Source organism: Pyrenophora tritici-repentis, chromosome 1 (assembly GCF_003171515.1).
Source record: "Pyrenophora tritici-repentis strain M4 chromosome 1, whole genome shotgun sequence".
In the NCBI taxonomy this organism is placed as follows: Eukaryota; Fungi; Ascomycota; class Dothideomycetes; order Pleosporales; family Pleosporaceae; genus Pyrenophora; species Pyrenophora tritici-repentis.
The window spans coordinates 7680081-7694661 of record NC_089390.1 but is presented as its reverse complement, the minus strand read 5'-3'; the positions used below and the strand labels follow the sequence as shown (position 1 = coordinate 7694661).

The 14581-nt window shown below is 52.1% G+C and overlaps 7 protein-coding genes across 7 annotated transcripts; 2 read left to right on the top strand and 5 right to left on the bottom strand.

Moving 5' to 3' along the window:
* Positions 1-264: 264 nt before the first annotated feature.
* On the top strand, positions 265-2713 carry PtrM4_029620 (TFIIIC-delta multi-domain protein; the record flags this gene model as incomplete). The annotated part of the gene is made up of 3 exons (XM_066103878.1): positions 265-372; positions 426-2604; positions 2706-2713. The coding sequence occupies 3 exons, from the start codon at positions 265-267 to the stop codon at positions 2711-2713; spliced, it is 2295 nt and encodes a 764-aa protein (XP_065966080.1).
* Positions 2714-3016: 303 nt separating this feature from the next.
* Positions 3017-5518, bottom strand: PtrM4_029610 (HrpA, HrpA helicase; the record flags this gene model as incomplete). Its single annotated transcript, XM_001941867.1, has 1 exon — positions 3017-5518. The coding sequence occupies one exon, from the start codon at positions 5516-5518 to the stop codon at positions 3017-3019; it is 2502 nt and encodes an 833-aa protein (XP_001941902.1).
* Positions 5519-5907: 389 nt separating this feature from the next.
* PtrM4_029600 (HepA, Superfamily II DNA-RNA helicase, SNF2 family) lies at positions 5908-8346 on the bottom strand (the record flags this gene model as incomplete). Its single annotated transcript, XM_001941866.1, has 1 exon — positions 5908-8346. One exon carries the CDS (start codon positions 8344-8346, stop codon positions 5908-5910), a length of 2439 nt encoding a protein of 812 aa, XP_001941901.1.
* A 390-nt stretch (positions 8347-8736) lies between these two features.
* PtrM4_029590 (RplK, Ribosomal protein L11) lies at positions 8737-9329 on the top strand (the record flags this gene model as incomplete). Its single annotated transcript, XM_066103877.1, has 2 exons — positions 8737-8865; positions 8925-9329. 2 exons carry the CDS (start codon positions 8737-8739, stop codon positions 9327-9329), a joined length of 534 nt encoding a protein of 177 aa, XP_065966079.1.
* A 260-nt stretch (positions 9330-9589) lies between these two features.
* On the bottom strand, positions 9590-11195 carry PtrM4_029580 (uncharacterized protein; the record flags this gene model as incomplete). The annotated part of the gene is made up of 2 exons (XM_001941864.2): positions 9590-10712; positions 10762-11195. The coding sequence occupies 2 exons, from the start codon at positions 11193-11195 to the stop codon at positions 9590-9592; spliced, it is 1557 nt and encodes a 518-aa protein (XP_001941899.2).
* A 408-nt stretch (positions 11196-11603) lies between these two features.
* On the bottom strand, positions 11604-11930 carry PtrM4_029570 (uncharacterized protein; the record flags this gene model as incomplete). The annotated part of the gene is made up of 1 exon (XM_066103876.1): positions 11604-11930. The coding sequence occupies one exon, from the start codon at positions 11928-11930 to the stop codon at positions 11604-11606; it is 327 nt and encodes a 108-aa protein (XP_065966078.1).
* A 396-nt stretch (positions 11931-12326) lies between these two features.
* Positions 12327-14146, bottom strand: PtrM4_029560 (uncharacterized protein; the record flags this gene model as incomplete). The annotated part of the gene is made up of 3 exons (XM_066103875.1): positions 12327-12508; positions 12561-13980; positions 14084-14146. 3 exons carry the CDS (start codon positions 14144-14146, stop codon positions 12327-12329), a joined length of 1665 nt encoding a protein of 554 aa, XP_065966077.1.
* Between the last annotated feature and the right edge of the window lie 435 nt (positions 14147-14581).

Genomic DNA, 14581 nt, shown 5'->3' with positions numbered 1-14581 from the left:
GTTAAGCCGCACGCTAGTCTACATGTGTCCAACGCGACTCCCAGTACATTCGTCTCTCCTGCCTTCTACCTATCTGCCTGTGCATACTATGACGTTTCATCGAATGACACTCTGGGACTATTGTTGTGGTGGTTTACCTCTGGGTCTCTGTAACTCACCATCGAAAGTAGATTTTCGTATAGCGCCAGTCGAGATTTTGGCACTTTGCCTGAACAGAACCACTGAATTTCTGCAGCCATTCAATCAGAGACTTTGCGAGTCATCATGGCAGACACCACGGTACTTAGATGCTGGCCAGCATGTGTCGAAGCCATCGACTGGTCTTCAGATGGGATAATCGCATTAGCGTCTGATGAGCGTGTAGAACTATTAGTATGCTGCTCTTGATAGACGTATACCCACGTCCTGCACTGACCTTGGCCTAGTTTCCAAATACAGTTGATTTTGAGAGAAACCAAATCCTCCCACAATGGCAACACGTAGCTCTCAAGGTGCCCTCCTTCTCGACAGACGAACTGCCATTCAAAGAACCCGCGCCAGCACAGAATTATTCTGTGGGTGAAGAAATCTCTAACAACGCTCCTATCAACATTGCATGGTCCCCACCTGGTCTTGCAAAGCACCGCAGATGCGGCCTTGCTGCTCTCACCACGGGTCTAATTCTTTCCATTTGGTCAGATGAAGGCCGACCTCAAGAGGAATCTAGTTGGGCTCGGCGGCTCATTGTCAACGATGCACTCATGCAGTACTTTACCGAATACGACGAAGAGCCCAGTCACCTGACTATGCGGCCAAAAGAACAGCTGAGGCTGAGAAGCCGCATCCGGGCCTTTGCTTGGGCACCGGCTCTACCTTGTCCTGAACCAGCTGGTGTCATCGGAACTCGCTTATTGTATGGTCAGCACCTGATAGCTCTTTCCAACGACGACAACCAACTTGTGATTGTACTTGTTGAATCGCCTACATCGACACTGGGAGCAGAACGAGAGTGGAGAGCAGAAGTTTTGACCCACGACACATTGATACCGGATTCGGAAAGCATATTCTCGCAACCAATTGTCCTCGAAGACATGATAAAACAACAGCGGTACATCTCCCATATCGCCTGGAGCCCCTGGATTGTTCGCGGCGATTGGTATCATTCAGTGCTTGTGTATGCTACAAATGAAGACGTGCGGGCAAAAGTCATAACTTATACCCATGATAGCGTTGGGCTAGGCGATGAGGTGGTATATGCAGGCATCGAGATGCGGAACGACGGCCCAATGAAATGGTTCCCCAAAGTTGAAGATGGAGAAAAACTCAAACTGGCCCTTTTCACAAGTTCAGGCCTCATCTACCTTACAATATCTGTTCAAGACGCATCGATCATTGAAAAGACCACGCATGATCTCGATGGACGTTGGGACGCAATATCCGGTGTAGTCTGGGATACTCCTGCAGATGCGGCGCCTCGTTTACATATCAGTTCGTTATTATCGACTCTTCACAGCCCGACCACTGTTATTGAGTTGTCTTCGGACGGACTAAAGACGCTTGGTACTCCAAGCTGGCGCGAGAAGATTGAGAACAACATGGCACTTTTCAGTGTCAAGAACGGACTAAAGGGAAACAGCAAGGCAAGAGTCTGGGGTCTAACAATCTCACCACTCGGTGACTACATCGCAGCATGCAACACTGTGCACCCCTCCGACATGATCGAATACGGCATCCCAGCAGATCGAAGGGTGACAGTTGCTATAAGCTCTTTACGATGCAGTACCCAGCAGCGAGACGTCTTTACAAAGGATATGGTGAGCGCAGAGGGCGTTCTCCATACCTTGAAAAAGCTGGCCGAAAACACCGTCGAAGACCCAGACGAGCTATCTACATTCGCAGAGGACATAGTCAAAGAGCTTCTCGAGGCTTACACAGCTCCTGTCATCTCTGAAGACAACACAAACACATCTAATCTAGACGCTAACTCGAGTGATATCAACGTACTAATAACAATATTCAAGAAAGTCGCCTTTCTCAACTCTGAAACTCTGGAAGACCGCTACACGATACTTGTAGCTCACGCATGCAGAGCTGGGTCCTCCATCGACCTCCAGAAAACTCTCATCGCGTACCGTCTCGCAGGCGCACTCCAACATCTTCCCCCATCGCTTTCAAACACACCCTTCAGTTCCGAGATCCGCGCGCAACACCGGCAACTAATCGCTCTCATCGACACCATCATGGCCAGGGGAGACGCGCCTGAGGTCTCCGCCATAGACGACGAAGCCAGCAACGATCCATCGGACGGCGATAGCGCCCCAACAAATCCCACTGTACCAATCATATACCAAGACACATGTGACATCTGTTCTGCGCCTATTCCTTTCACGGACCTAAACACAGCAACTTGTACAAACGGCCACGAGGCCCCGCGCTGCGGACTGAGTTTCCTGGCTATCCAAGCTCCGGGTATCACAAAGTACTGTGGCATTTGCAGCACGCCGTTTTTGAGCGACGAGTTTGTCATGGCGCAGGAATACACTGATGGCAAGAAGGATGGAGCGAATGAAGATCATGTGGTCATTACTGGGGTGATTGAGGATGGAGGTGCAGCGATGAGGGGTGGTAGGGGTGGTGATTTAGAGGACGAGGAGCAGTATGAGGTTGATGATGAAAGCGATGAAGACGATGACGATGATGATGACAGCATAGAGGACAGCACAGAGGACGATGATGAATCCGTGGAAACTAGGGACCTTCCTGTCACGTTGGCGCGTGTGCTTTTCTTCGCCTGCGATGCTTGCATCTACTGCGGGGGCAAGTTTGTCGGATAGACAATGTGGATTATAGACAAGTGGATACCTTCTCGAGCGTCTGCTGCATGATACGATTCTGTTCTATTCATATCATCCCATTATACCAAACATGAAAGAAATTGGGTATCATATTCCACACAGCCATTCAACCGTGAATCTGAAAAGTCCTCATAAACATATCATCCCACAATCCACCAGAGACGAACATCCACCACACACCCTCAACGATCCGTACCCACCTTTCCCTGCCCCCTCCCCATCTTCTTCCCAACGCCCAAATCATCAATGTCCTTCTTCTTATGCCAATGCGGCGCAACCTCGACCAACCAATCCGGCTCGACACTACTAACATTGCGCGCCCACTCCTTTGACGTCATAACGAGCTCAGCATAGCAAATGAGCTTTGGTCTCGTCTTGGCCAAACAAGACGACGGATGAATATGTACAGTCAGCCCACCTTTCAAGCTACGATAGCTCATACCGTCTTTGTTCAACACGGCGGTGTTGGCAAAGAAGCCCGAGACAAAGCTTTTGAGAACCTTAACATGGTCATGTACACCACAAGACGACGGCGCAATTTCGACGCGCTCGGTCAGTTTGAGGAGTTGGTCGCGGACGTCGCGAATGCGGTTTAGACTGCGGTATTGGATAAAGTTTTCACGGCACCAAAGCATGCTGTATTCATTTTCCACAAATTCCTGCCAGACTTTCAGCAGGGCGATGAGGTCGCCGCCCTCTGCGCTGGAGAAGCGCTGGCGGGCAATGTCGGCGGCGGCTTTTTTGTCCTTGGGGGCGAAGAAGAGGGAGCCAGCTTCTTGGATCATGGCGACGAGAGTGACGGCTTCGTCGACGCAACCGAGGGCGTCAGCGGCGAGTAGGACTTTGCCGAGGCGTGGGTCGAGGGGTAGTTCGCAGGCGCGTCGGCCCATTTTGGTCACGATGCCGTCTTGTTGGATGTAGCCTAGGGCGTAGAGGTTTTCGAGCGCTGCGATGATGGATTCGACGGGGGGTTTGGCCATGAAGTCGAATTTTAGCACGTCGTTGATGCCCATGGCTTTGAGCATGAGTATCGTGCCGTCTAGACTGGTGCGGAGGATCTCCGGGTCGGTGCTTTCGGGGAGCTCGTTGTAGAAGGCGTGTTTGGTGTAGAGGCGGAATGCCATACCTGGGCCTGTTCGTCCTGCACGACCGGCTCTTTGGTCGGCGCTGGCTCTACTGCAAGGCTCTACAACCAAGGCATTCATAAAATTCCTCGGGTTGTATTGCGAAACCTTCTGCAAGCCACAGTCGATTGTGAAACGAATACCGTCGATAGTCAAACTAGTCTCGGCAATGTTGGTGGCAATGACGACTTTGCGGCTACCTGGTGGACATGGGTCGAAGATCAATTGCTGTGCTTCAGAGGGGAGCGCGCCATAGACGGGTGCCACGATGAGCGGGGGCGCTCTGTTTCCGAGTTTACGGGCCGTCGATTCAATCTGCTCTTGCGCCAGGAGAATTTCATCTTCTCCGGTAAGAAATATTAAGATATCGCCAGGGAGTTCTTGACTCAGATGAAGTTGGAACGTAGTGCTGACTGCCGCCGCGACGTAATTTGCTTCAGGAGCACTTGTATGTGCCTTGGTAATCGGGAAAAGACGCCCAGGGACATTGAGTACAGGTACTGTACCGAAGTAATTCGAAAACTCCGAAGCGACCAATGTAGCGGAAGCTATAATGAGCCTAAACTCCGGCCTTACAGCACAAATGTCCTTGAGTAGGGCCATCAGGATTTCGGTACTAAGCGTCCGCTCGTGAGCTTCGTCTATGATGATGGCAGAGTAGTCCTCGAGCAAGACCGAACTCAGGCACTGTCGGAGCAGAAGACCATCTGTCATGTACTCAATTTTGGTGTGTTCGGAAGTTGAGCTCTCAAAACGGACAGAGTAACCCACTTCCCTCCCCACTCTACACCCATACTCTGTTGCCACACGCTTCGCTACCGACATGGCGGCGACTCGACGTGGTTGCGTACATCCAATGCGACCTTTATCAGCATATCCAGCTTCCGCCAAATATTGTGTCAACTGTGTTGTCTTTCCCGAACCAGTTTCTCCGACGAGAACAAGAATTTGATGGTTCTCCACGGCTGATATAAACTCCTCTTTATACGCAAATATGGGTAATGACCGGCGGACATCTGCAATGGACTTTGCTTTTGATTCTGCTTCGTCCAACGTTGACTGTAGCCTTTGCTTATCCAGATCGATCGGCGTAATCTTGCTCATATCGAACACATTTGTCGATTCGTCGAAGACGTATTCGTAGTCCTCCTCTTGTACCCTCTCTGGCTTTTTTATCTGTGCCGCGACACGCTTGGTCTGCTCCTCTTCCCATAGCTGCACCTCGCTCTTCTCGTAACCCGGTTCCTTGTGGCGTTTGGTGAGCGCTTCGTGCTTGTTGGAGTAATCGGCATCGGGGATAATAAATCCATCAAGATGCTCATCGATATTTTGGCGCTCTTCGGCCAGCCGTAGTGTCTCGCGGTTCTTTGCAAATTCCCTCCGTTCCCTTTCTGATAGTCTGGAACCCAACCTCTCCTCTTCCTCTGCTTCTTCTACGACTTGTCTGCGGAGGAGAGCGAGCTGCTGCGCTTCTCGTTGGGCGAGGTACTTTTGTCGCGACGCAAGTCGGTGCGCGTCGATGTCTGGGTTATCCTCTATCTTTCGGCGTTTGGAGTCCATGTTGGGTGGTTGAGTATGTGATTATCTGCGTCTTTGAGGTTTGCGATATTTGGTAGCTTTGGTCGCGCGTCGAGTGTAAGGTGTAGGGATTTGTGGTAGGTTGAATGATGGGTGGTAGAGCCGCCTACAAAATGTTGAAGCTTGGACCGGGTGGCGGGTGAGCCGCGGTTCAACAAGCCACATCAAGGCAACACTTGTAGCTTGTACCATGAAATGCTGCTAACATGATGATTTCGTATCCATTATCATACTTCTATAAACAATAAAAACAAAGCCCTCGCAATGCCATGCTTCTCAACGCTGCACTACAAAAACCATATACAACCTTTGAAATGACCAGATCACACGACCTTCCCATCCAAACAAGCTTCGCTTCCCATAGCAAACGCTCAATGACTAATGTACTGAAACACAGCACTGACATCCCTCAAATCATTTGTCGTCTCCTGCCTAAGCAGCAGATCTTGAATCTTGCCTAGCGGACCATTCTCGCCATCATTGACAAAGTGATTCCAAGTACTTGTATCACCATACAGCATGGCCGGGGCTTTGATGATTTGTCTTCCGTCTTCCTTTCTACAGCGCTTGCACTTGAATGTGTCGTGGGTGTCGCTCGTTGTGTTGTTGCGGTATTGGAAAAGCTCGCGGAGAGAGTCGAGACTGAAGTGGCGCTCAACGTCTTCTGCCGAGTCGACGACACAAGAAGAGAGTGACTGCTTGTGTGATTGTCGCTGGAATACCTTTTCTTCAATGGTACCGGTAGTGATGAAGCGGTATACGAAACAGTCCTTCTTCTGCCCATCACGCCATACACGCGCGAGGGCTTGCTGATCGGCGGCGGGGTTCCAATCAGGGTCGAAGAGAACAAGTCTGTTGGCGCCGATCAAATTGAGACCGCATCCACCAGCCTTGGATGAAAGAAGGAAGACAAATTCAGGGCTCTCTGGATCATTGAACTTGTCAACCAGCTTCTGCCGTTTGCTGACGTTCATTGTGCCATCTAGACGGAAGCAGCCATATCCCCGCGAACGACACAGCATTGCGAAGATATCAAGCGTCTGGGTGTAATTGGAGATGAGGACAATCTTGTCGTTGGTCTCGGCACGAATACGGGCAAGCATGCGGTCCAGAACAGCCATCTTTCCGGAATACCATGTCTTGACCTCTCGATCCCTACCTCTCGCATCTTTCTGCACAAAGTCATCGGGCAACGTGTTTTCACATCCTGGAAGATCTTCAGGAAGGTTGAGTAGATCAGGGTGGTTGCAAAGTTTCTTGAGCATGCCAATGACCTTGAGTGGCTGCGACCCTTTGCCACGGAGCAGGCTTTGAACGTCGGGAGATTTGATGAAATGGTTGTACAAGTCCTTCTGGAACGGCGCAAGGTTGCAAAACACAACATGCTCGTACTTGACTGGGAGATACTTGGAGAGGATGTCGTTGGTTCGCCGGATGATGAATTTGTTGACAAGGCCCAGTAGCTCTGTGAGACGCTCTGTGCCCTTTTTGACATCCTCGTCGGTTCCATTAGCATCGCGACCCTTCAGAATAGGTATCTCGTAATGCTTGCGGAACTCCATTCGTGTGCCGAGGTAATTCGGGTTCGCAAAGTTAAGTAATGCAAAGTACTCCGAGAGATCGTTCTGGATGGGTGTACCGGAAAGGATGACTCTTCGTTGTACGTTCAGGTTGTTGAGAGCAGTAAAGGTCAAGCTGTCACCATTCTTCAGTCGATGGCCTTCGTCGCAAAGCATTAACCCGATAGGTGTCTGCCCAAACTCGTCGGCATAGAGACGCAGAGTTTCGTATGACACAATCAGGACAGGTCTGACTACTGAACGCCCGGATGCGATTGACCACTGCCGTATTTGCTGAATCAACTCTTCCTTCGATGCCTTTCCATCAATAGCAAAAGGAGTAACGGCGTCTTTCCCAAGCCATTTGATAAGCTCGTTTGCCCAATTCCTCACCAAACTTGACGGACACGCGATGACGCATTTCTGTATGGTGGACTTTCCAGCCTCGGGAGACTGCTTCAGAAGGGTCCACATAAGCGCAATGCACTGCAACGTCTTACCAAGACCCATCTCGTCTGCCATGATACAACCATTGGCTTTTGGATCAATCATGCCAGTTGTAGCCCTGTACAAGAACTTGACACCTTCGACCTGATGCGGTCGTAGAACTTTGGCGAGTCTCGGATCAATGACAACCGGCACGCGTGGCCGTTCACCCTCCACCTTCTTCTTCAAGCCCAGTATCTCAGCCAGACTCTTGTGCACAATTGGTGCCTCCAACTCCTTCTTTTCTGGCTGACTCAGCTTTGGCTCGATTTCCCCTTTCGGTATTGGTTTGTCGTCGACAGTGGGATCGTATAGTACTATAGCAAATTCTCCACTGGGGTCGTGTAGAGGCCGTGCAACAAATACAGTTCCTGTTCGCATACCGAGTAGCGGCGCAGGTCGATTCGGATTATATGCCCCTGTATCTTTGTTGACTAGAGGCACTATGAACTTGGTCTTGAACGCCGTATCCTTGGCTTTGGGCTTGAAGACTGGAAAGCGGTTCGCGTCTCGTGTGGCAAGAGCGAGGCGATCTTCATTCGAGTACGCCTTGTCGCTTTCTCCATCTTCACCACCAGCGCCGGAATAGTCGACCTTTCGCCTCTTTCTCGCAGGCTTCTCTGATACACGGGTCACTGTTGCAGAGCCGGGACATCGAAAGGGCTTAATGAGACGTTCGGTCGACTGCGAAGTGCCTCCATACAGACGCGCTGCGGGCTTCGCTGGTGTCGCCTCACCATTGGCGAGAGATTTTGGCCGATGCATGAGGGGTTGAAACAGCTGTGAATGATGTGAGGAAGTTGCAGCCTGTGTCGGTTTGGTGTGGAGAGTTGAGAGAGGAGCGAGCGAAGTGCGGGAATTGCATCAGTGCTCCAAGGTGGCGGTATTGCGACGCGTCAGAGTTAGCTCCATCGCGCAGTCACGTGCAAGGACAGGCATCACAACGTCGCTGCAGCAAATCAGTGAACTATAATTGCAAAAGTCCAATCCAGGCTTGATCCAAGTATCGTTTGAATCATTCAAAAGCCTTCGAGTGCACATCAAAATTCTCACAACCCAGCGAAAAACCCTGTGACCGACACCTCCGAGCCCATCTCCGCAAATTCCCCAATCCACCCACCCCAAAACCCCCAAAACCCACCCCACCCATAAACCATGGCGCGAAAAGCAATATCAAAAGACCAAATCGTCAAACTCATAGTCGGCGCAGGCCAAGCCTCACCCTCGCCGCCCGTCGGCCCAGCCCTCGGTAGCAAAGGAGTAAAAAGCATGGATTTTTGCAAAGTAAGTAAACCACCACCAACCGCCACCAGACCCCAATTGTTCCTGACCCCCCACCCCAGGAGTTCAATGCACGGACAGCTCAATACATCGCCGGCACGCCCATACCTGCGCGCATAACAGTGCGCCCAGACCGCTCCTTCCACTTCCAGCTACGCACACCACCAACAGCTACACTCCTCCTCAGCGCCGCGGGTGTATTGCCTACAAAGAACAAGATACGAGGTGCGGGCAATGTGCCCGGACCGATGAACAATCATGATGGGCAAAAGGGCAAAACGTCGACGAGTAGTCCGACGGTGGGGAATGCGATAAAAGGGACTGTGGGCACGGTGAGCTTGAAACATGTGTATGAGATTGCCAAGATCAAGCATAGTGAGACGAGGTTGAGTGGGCTGAGTTTGGAGGGGATTGCGAGGAGTGTGGTGGGGCAGGCGGGTAGCTTGGGTGTGGTGGTTGTGCCATAGGGCGGGCGCAAGATGGGATTGTGCATTGCATAGGGATGGGATGGGCACACTCATGAGGCCATGGCATAGAAAGAAGACATTGTATAAATACTCTTTTTGCATTCTGACTGTCCAAGGACAGCCGCAACATGTTACCATTAACTCGTCTCTATATGAATGATCTTGACGCCAACTCTTTTTCTTGGGACACAACAGGCAAAAGCCCTACGTTTGCGATGTAGCTTTTACTCCAAAGGGCATTGGTGCTTATCAAACAAGTCTCATGAAAATCCGTAAACGCCTCCCTGCTCCTGAAACCTCAACTGGTGATCCCTCAAATCCGCCCACAAACGTAACTCACTCTCCTCATCAAGCGCGCCGTTGTTGGGATCGCTAGCCTCGGGGCTCACCCTTTCCAACTTACTCAGAATGTCCAAAAACTTGTACAGGTAGTCTTGATGCTTGAGCGCAACACTGCCTCTCCTTTCCTTGGGTACTTCAAGCAGTGTACTGGCGATTTGTCGGATTTTTTGAGTCTGTATCGGAATGAACCGTAAGCTTGCGATTGGGCTGATGGCGCTGGGGTCGAACAAGTCGAATGATGTAGATGAGACGGAGTATTTGGTAGCTGCATATCGGAGTTCAGGATCGTGCAAGTAAACTTTTAGACTTACAAATGAGTCTCCATTCGGCTCCATATTCACCATGTCGATGCTGCCCAGCACCACGAGAAGGTCCTTGACCACTTGTTCTCGCTCCTCGGCCATGGCTTTTTCCAAAGCTTCAGCATCGACGATTGTGGCCGGTACAAACCTGTCAATTCCTGCAGCTAGGACGTTGGTAGTGTTGTTTGTCCTGTGATACTTTTCCGACTGAAGAAAGTATTTCTCGACCAAATGCGAGCGTGTTGCCAGGTGACTAGCATATATATTTGCTTTCTGGATTTCGTATCGACGCGAATCACGGGCTTCTGACGTGCTTGGGTTGTTTGTTGCGGGACTTCGCATATCAGAATACTCAGGCATAGGCGGATAATAAGGCTTCTGCTGCTCAAAGTCTCGGCCAGTCTTCGGTTGTACCTTCAGCACCTCTGGTAGGCTCACCAAGATCTGCCTACAGCGCTGCAAGCTCTGCTCGAAGATTCGCTGTTGTCTCTCCCAGTCGAAGATTTCGTCAATGCCAAAGGCCATCTCTGCCGTAGCTAGCGACGAGTAGGACAAGTAGATGCGCACGTTGATGTTGAAACCGGTCATCATAGAGACTACGCCCTCTTGTTGCGGCTGAATCTCGTTGGGAAAGATGTGTACATCATCCACTTCCCGGGGCAAGGGAGGTAGCGGTTCAGTAGGTGTTGCAGGAGCGATTACTAGCTCGCCATAAGAAGCGCCCAGCTGTTGGATGGTCCTAGATCAAGGTCAGCCAATGCCGATGCTGGAGGAGGGCGGATGCTTACCTTGCGCCAACGAACACAGTCCAAAATACACGCCGCGCAATTTCCTCGGTGATGTAGTCAACCTTGGGCTCTACTGGGCCGTCCTGGTTGGGCCTATTAGCACCCCAGGCAGCCGGCGTGCCACCCTGAGCTAAGCCCTGGCTCTCCGGTTTGTGCAGACCCAAGGCGCGTATGATGGTCAGACACTCTGCAAAGTACAGTCGCAACTGCCGCCACTTGAAGATGTAGGCACCTGCCAAGCCCAGGAAATAGCTCGTACATGCATCGTAGACGTTGAGCGTCGGTCGGTCGAGGTAGCCGGGCCCGCGCGCCCGCGCGCACACATGACGACACTTGTCGACCAACGAAAGGTGGTTGGGGTACTCGCGCCGCGTCTGCGAAGTAAGGTGTAGGCGAGGTGTACGAGGGAAGGAGGCAACGAGGACGGCCAGCATCGAGGCCAACAGGGCGAGGAAGGAGGGATTCGTCAGGTCCTCGCGCCGGGCCCATGCCTGGCGGAACGAGGGCTCATGCGGAAAGGGACACAGCGGATGGATGTAGCTGAAGAAGTCGTCGATGAGGGCATTCAACGTCGGCAGCGCGCATATCTCCTCGGCGGACAGCTGGGGTTGGCTGGCATGCGACGACTGCAGCTGGGCCAGGGCATGGGCGGCATTGGTGGGTGACTGGGGCGTGGATCCCCCAGAGTCAAAGTCACCGCCACCAATCCGCCGCTTCTTGATGGCTTCAGCATGTCGATTGGGTGGACCGCGTCGCCGGCTCGGACGCTCAAAGGTACATGGGATCTCGAGGGCTACGCAGGCTCGACATGGCGGGCCCGACTCGTCGCACTGTAGACTTTGTTAGTAAAACCATGTAGCTGACTCTCGGCGCCGTGGGGAAAGGCTGCCTGCCTTGACTTTGCGTATGCTGCAGGAGTCACAGGCCTTGCGCAGGCGATTCGGCTTGCTCTGCTGCGGCGCGCTCAAGGCATGGTTCGCCTGGAGGGCCTGCTGGGCCTGCAACACTTCGTTGATATTGTCGAGCTTCGGGAAGCCAGCCTCTTGTGGATAAGCTACGCGTGGCGGCTGGCCATCAAGAACCTGCGTACTGGGGTACAAGGGCGTATAATGCGGGTCCTGACCGTCTGGCGGCGCTGGATACTGCGACGCATGCGGCGACGGCGTCATGGTGGGAGTGCCGACGATTTCCCGCGACCAAGGCAGGAGCTGGTTCGGACGTCGCGTTAGCTTCGGGAGAAGTAAAACCTTGGAACACTGCTCACAAGGTCCAGAGAGCACTTTGTCCGATCTGCAATCACAGCCAAACACGTCCTGGGAAACTAGATAACTAGACGTCTCACTTGCATCCGAGGGTCGCGGTCCGATCGCAAGCGGGATCTTCCGGCCCGGTTAGTTACGTACCAGAGCAGCACTGGTCCGCCTGATTAGCATTGCTGCATTGCGCGATTCAGATACATATCTAACATATTGACACATTATCATCATTACATCTTGCTATCGTCTTCGCTACCACTGGCTGACCACAGTATGACCCCAGTCCATACTCTCCACAATTCGTGTCTGTCAATCACTGTCATCGCTGTCAGGAGAGCTGCGTGTGGGTGGCCGCGAGCTACGTGTAAGAGAAAAATCCAAAATATCAGACTTGGAACCAGCATCCACAAACTTGCGTAAACACCACCCAATCTGCACTGCAGTCGACGTCTCGTTCCCAAGTGGGTCAATTTGGCGGCCCTTGACAAATACTGCGCACGTATATGTTAGCAAGGGCATATTATATCTCTAAACTGTACTTACTGATTTGGTTCTGACTATCCTCGCGGTCGTAGACCTTATCCGATGAGCCAAATGCGATGATACCCAGTTTCGACGACCGCTTCTGCTCCTTTGCATGCGTAGAGCTGCGTTCAAAGCCCTGCTGTGCCAGTCCCGCAAGGAGGTGCTCATAGATTTTGCGCGGAAGTTTGGTCGACGAAGGGCTGTTTGTAGGCCAAGTCGTAATATTTAGAGTCGCCAGTTCACGAAGATCACCAAGGCAGTTCTCAAAGTTGACAAAGCTGTCGTTCTTGCTTCGAACCACGCTTACGCCAGGGAACGCCACCGAGATCTGCTCTAGCTGTGTGCACTCTTTGCAGATTTGGGCAAAGGATGCATAGTCGTACACGAGCTCCGGGTCACAGCTATCGGGACCCGTACTAGCGTGCACATTGAGGCTCTCCAACGTCTTCCCATGACGCACTATACCAGCAGCGGCTGGCAGAGCTTTGACGTAGGTTATGTCCAATGTCAGTGTCTTGATGCCAGAGACTAGGCACAGGAAGCCGTCAATCGCGCCTAGACCGTCGTTCTCAGCGTTATCGTCGTGCTTGACTTCCAACGTCTCAAGCTTGTCCGGCAGCCTTGTGCTCTTGCTGAGCTCTGCAAACAGAGCGTCAGCGCCAGAACATCCAAAGATGCGAATGCTCTTGATGGACTGAAAGTCGATCAGCTTGCAGTATGTCTCTGACGCATATCGTAGGTGAAGCTTCTGTAGTGTAACCTCCTTCAGTGCAATGGGCGTGCACTTTGCAAAAGGCTGCATGTGGCTGAACATGGTCGATGTGATAAGCCCCGGCTCGTTGACCGTATCATTCAGCTCACGCATCGAAATCGACGGGTCCAGCTCATCGAAGCTGGCATGCAGTGTGATCTTCTCCAGCTTGCGACCGGCCGTATTCTTGAGCAGGAAATGACAAAAGTCAAGTACTTCTCGCGAATCCGGATATAGTCCTATCTTGCGCACATTTTCAAAGCACTTGTCAATGTTCGGCAGCTTCTGTAGATCCTCGAGGACATTGCGATCGAGTGAGATGCTCTCCAGCCACCGCATGCGCTTCTGCTTCCGGTATAGCAGAACCAGGTTGTCGCCAGAGAAGGGCGACCAAGGATGCCACGAGAACTTCTCTAGCTGGTTTTCTGGCAGCAGTTCCAAGATCATACGTATGGCAAAGTTGGCCTGCTGCTGCTGGTTGCACTTGTCCAAGACGTCTGCGAGGTAGAGGTCAAGCTTGCGGACATGCTTTAGGCCGATGTTATTGGGGTTGAGGAAGGCTGCGAGGCGCGTATCGCTTGCGGAGCCGACATCGAGGGTGACCTCATAGTAGAGCGGGCGGACGGCGATCTCGTGCAGTTGTTTACAGGTGAGGCAGACGTTCTTGAGGTCTGTCGGCCGATTGATCTGTACCGGACCCTGTCAGCGTAGTGTTCCACTCGGAACAATACTCGCATCATTTCTCCCTCCAGCCTTGCGTGCACATCCTAATACTACACGATAGACTTACATGTTGAATAATGAGTGTCTTCAAGTCGACGGACAAATCCATAAAAGCCAGCTTGGGTGCCATTGCGTATTCTCCACGTATGACTCTTGGTTGCGCGGAGAGGTATGCGTCGTAACGATATAGTCGCCAGTGCGTGATATGGCAAAGGGTTTCGATTGATGCCTAGCGGCCAAGCGTACTTTTGATGATTGCGGCCTCGATTGTCGCTGACCGGTAAAAGTGGGGAGTGTATTGTAGAAGTGACAGCTGAAGAGCAGCACAAGGCAGCGAGCGCAACCTGACGCGCAGCCTCACTTGTCCCACCAACGACCCACAGCTCTGCGCAAGTTGAACAAGGGTCCACACGCCAAAAGGACCCGCGGCAGCTGATAACCCGGGGTAAGCTTGGCGTCCATGTGCTGGCTAGCTGCGATTGGACAAGCGGGGCCGCTTACAGTTGCGCAAAACGACAAAGAATCGCTCTCGTGTCTGTCAGGGAACACCAACACGGATACGTAA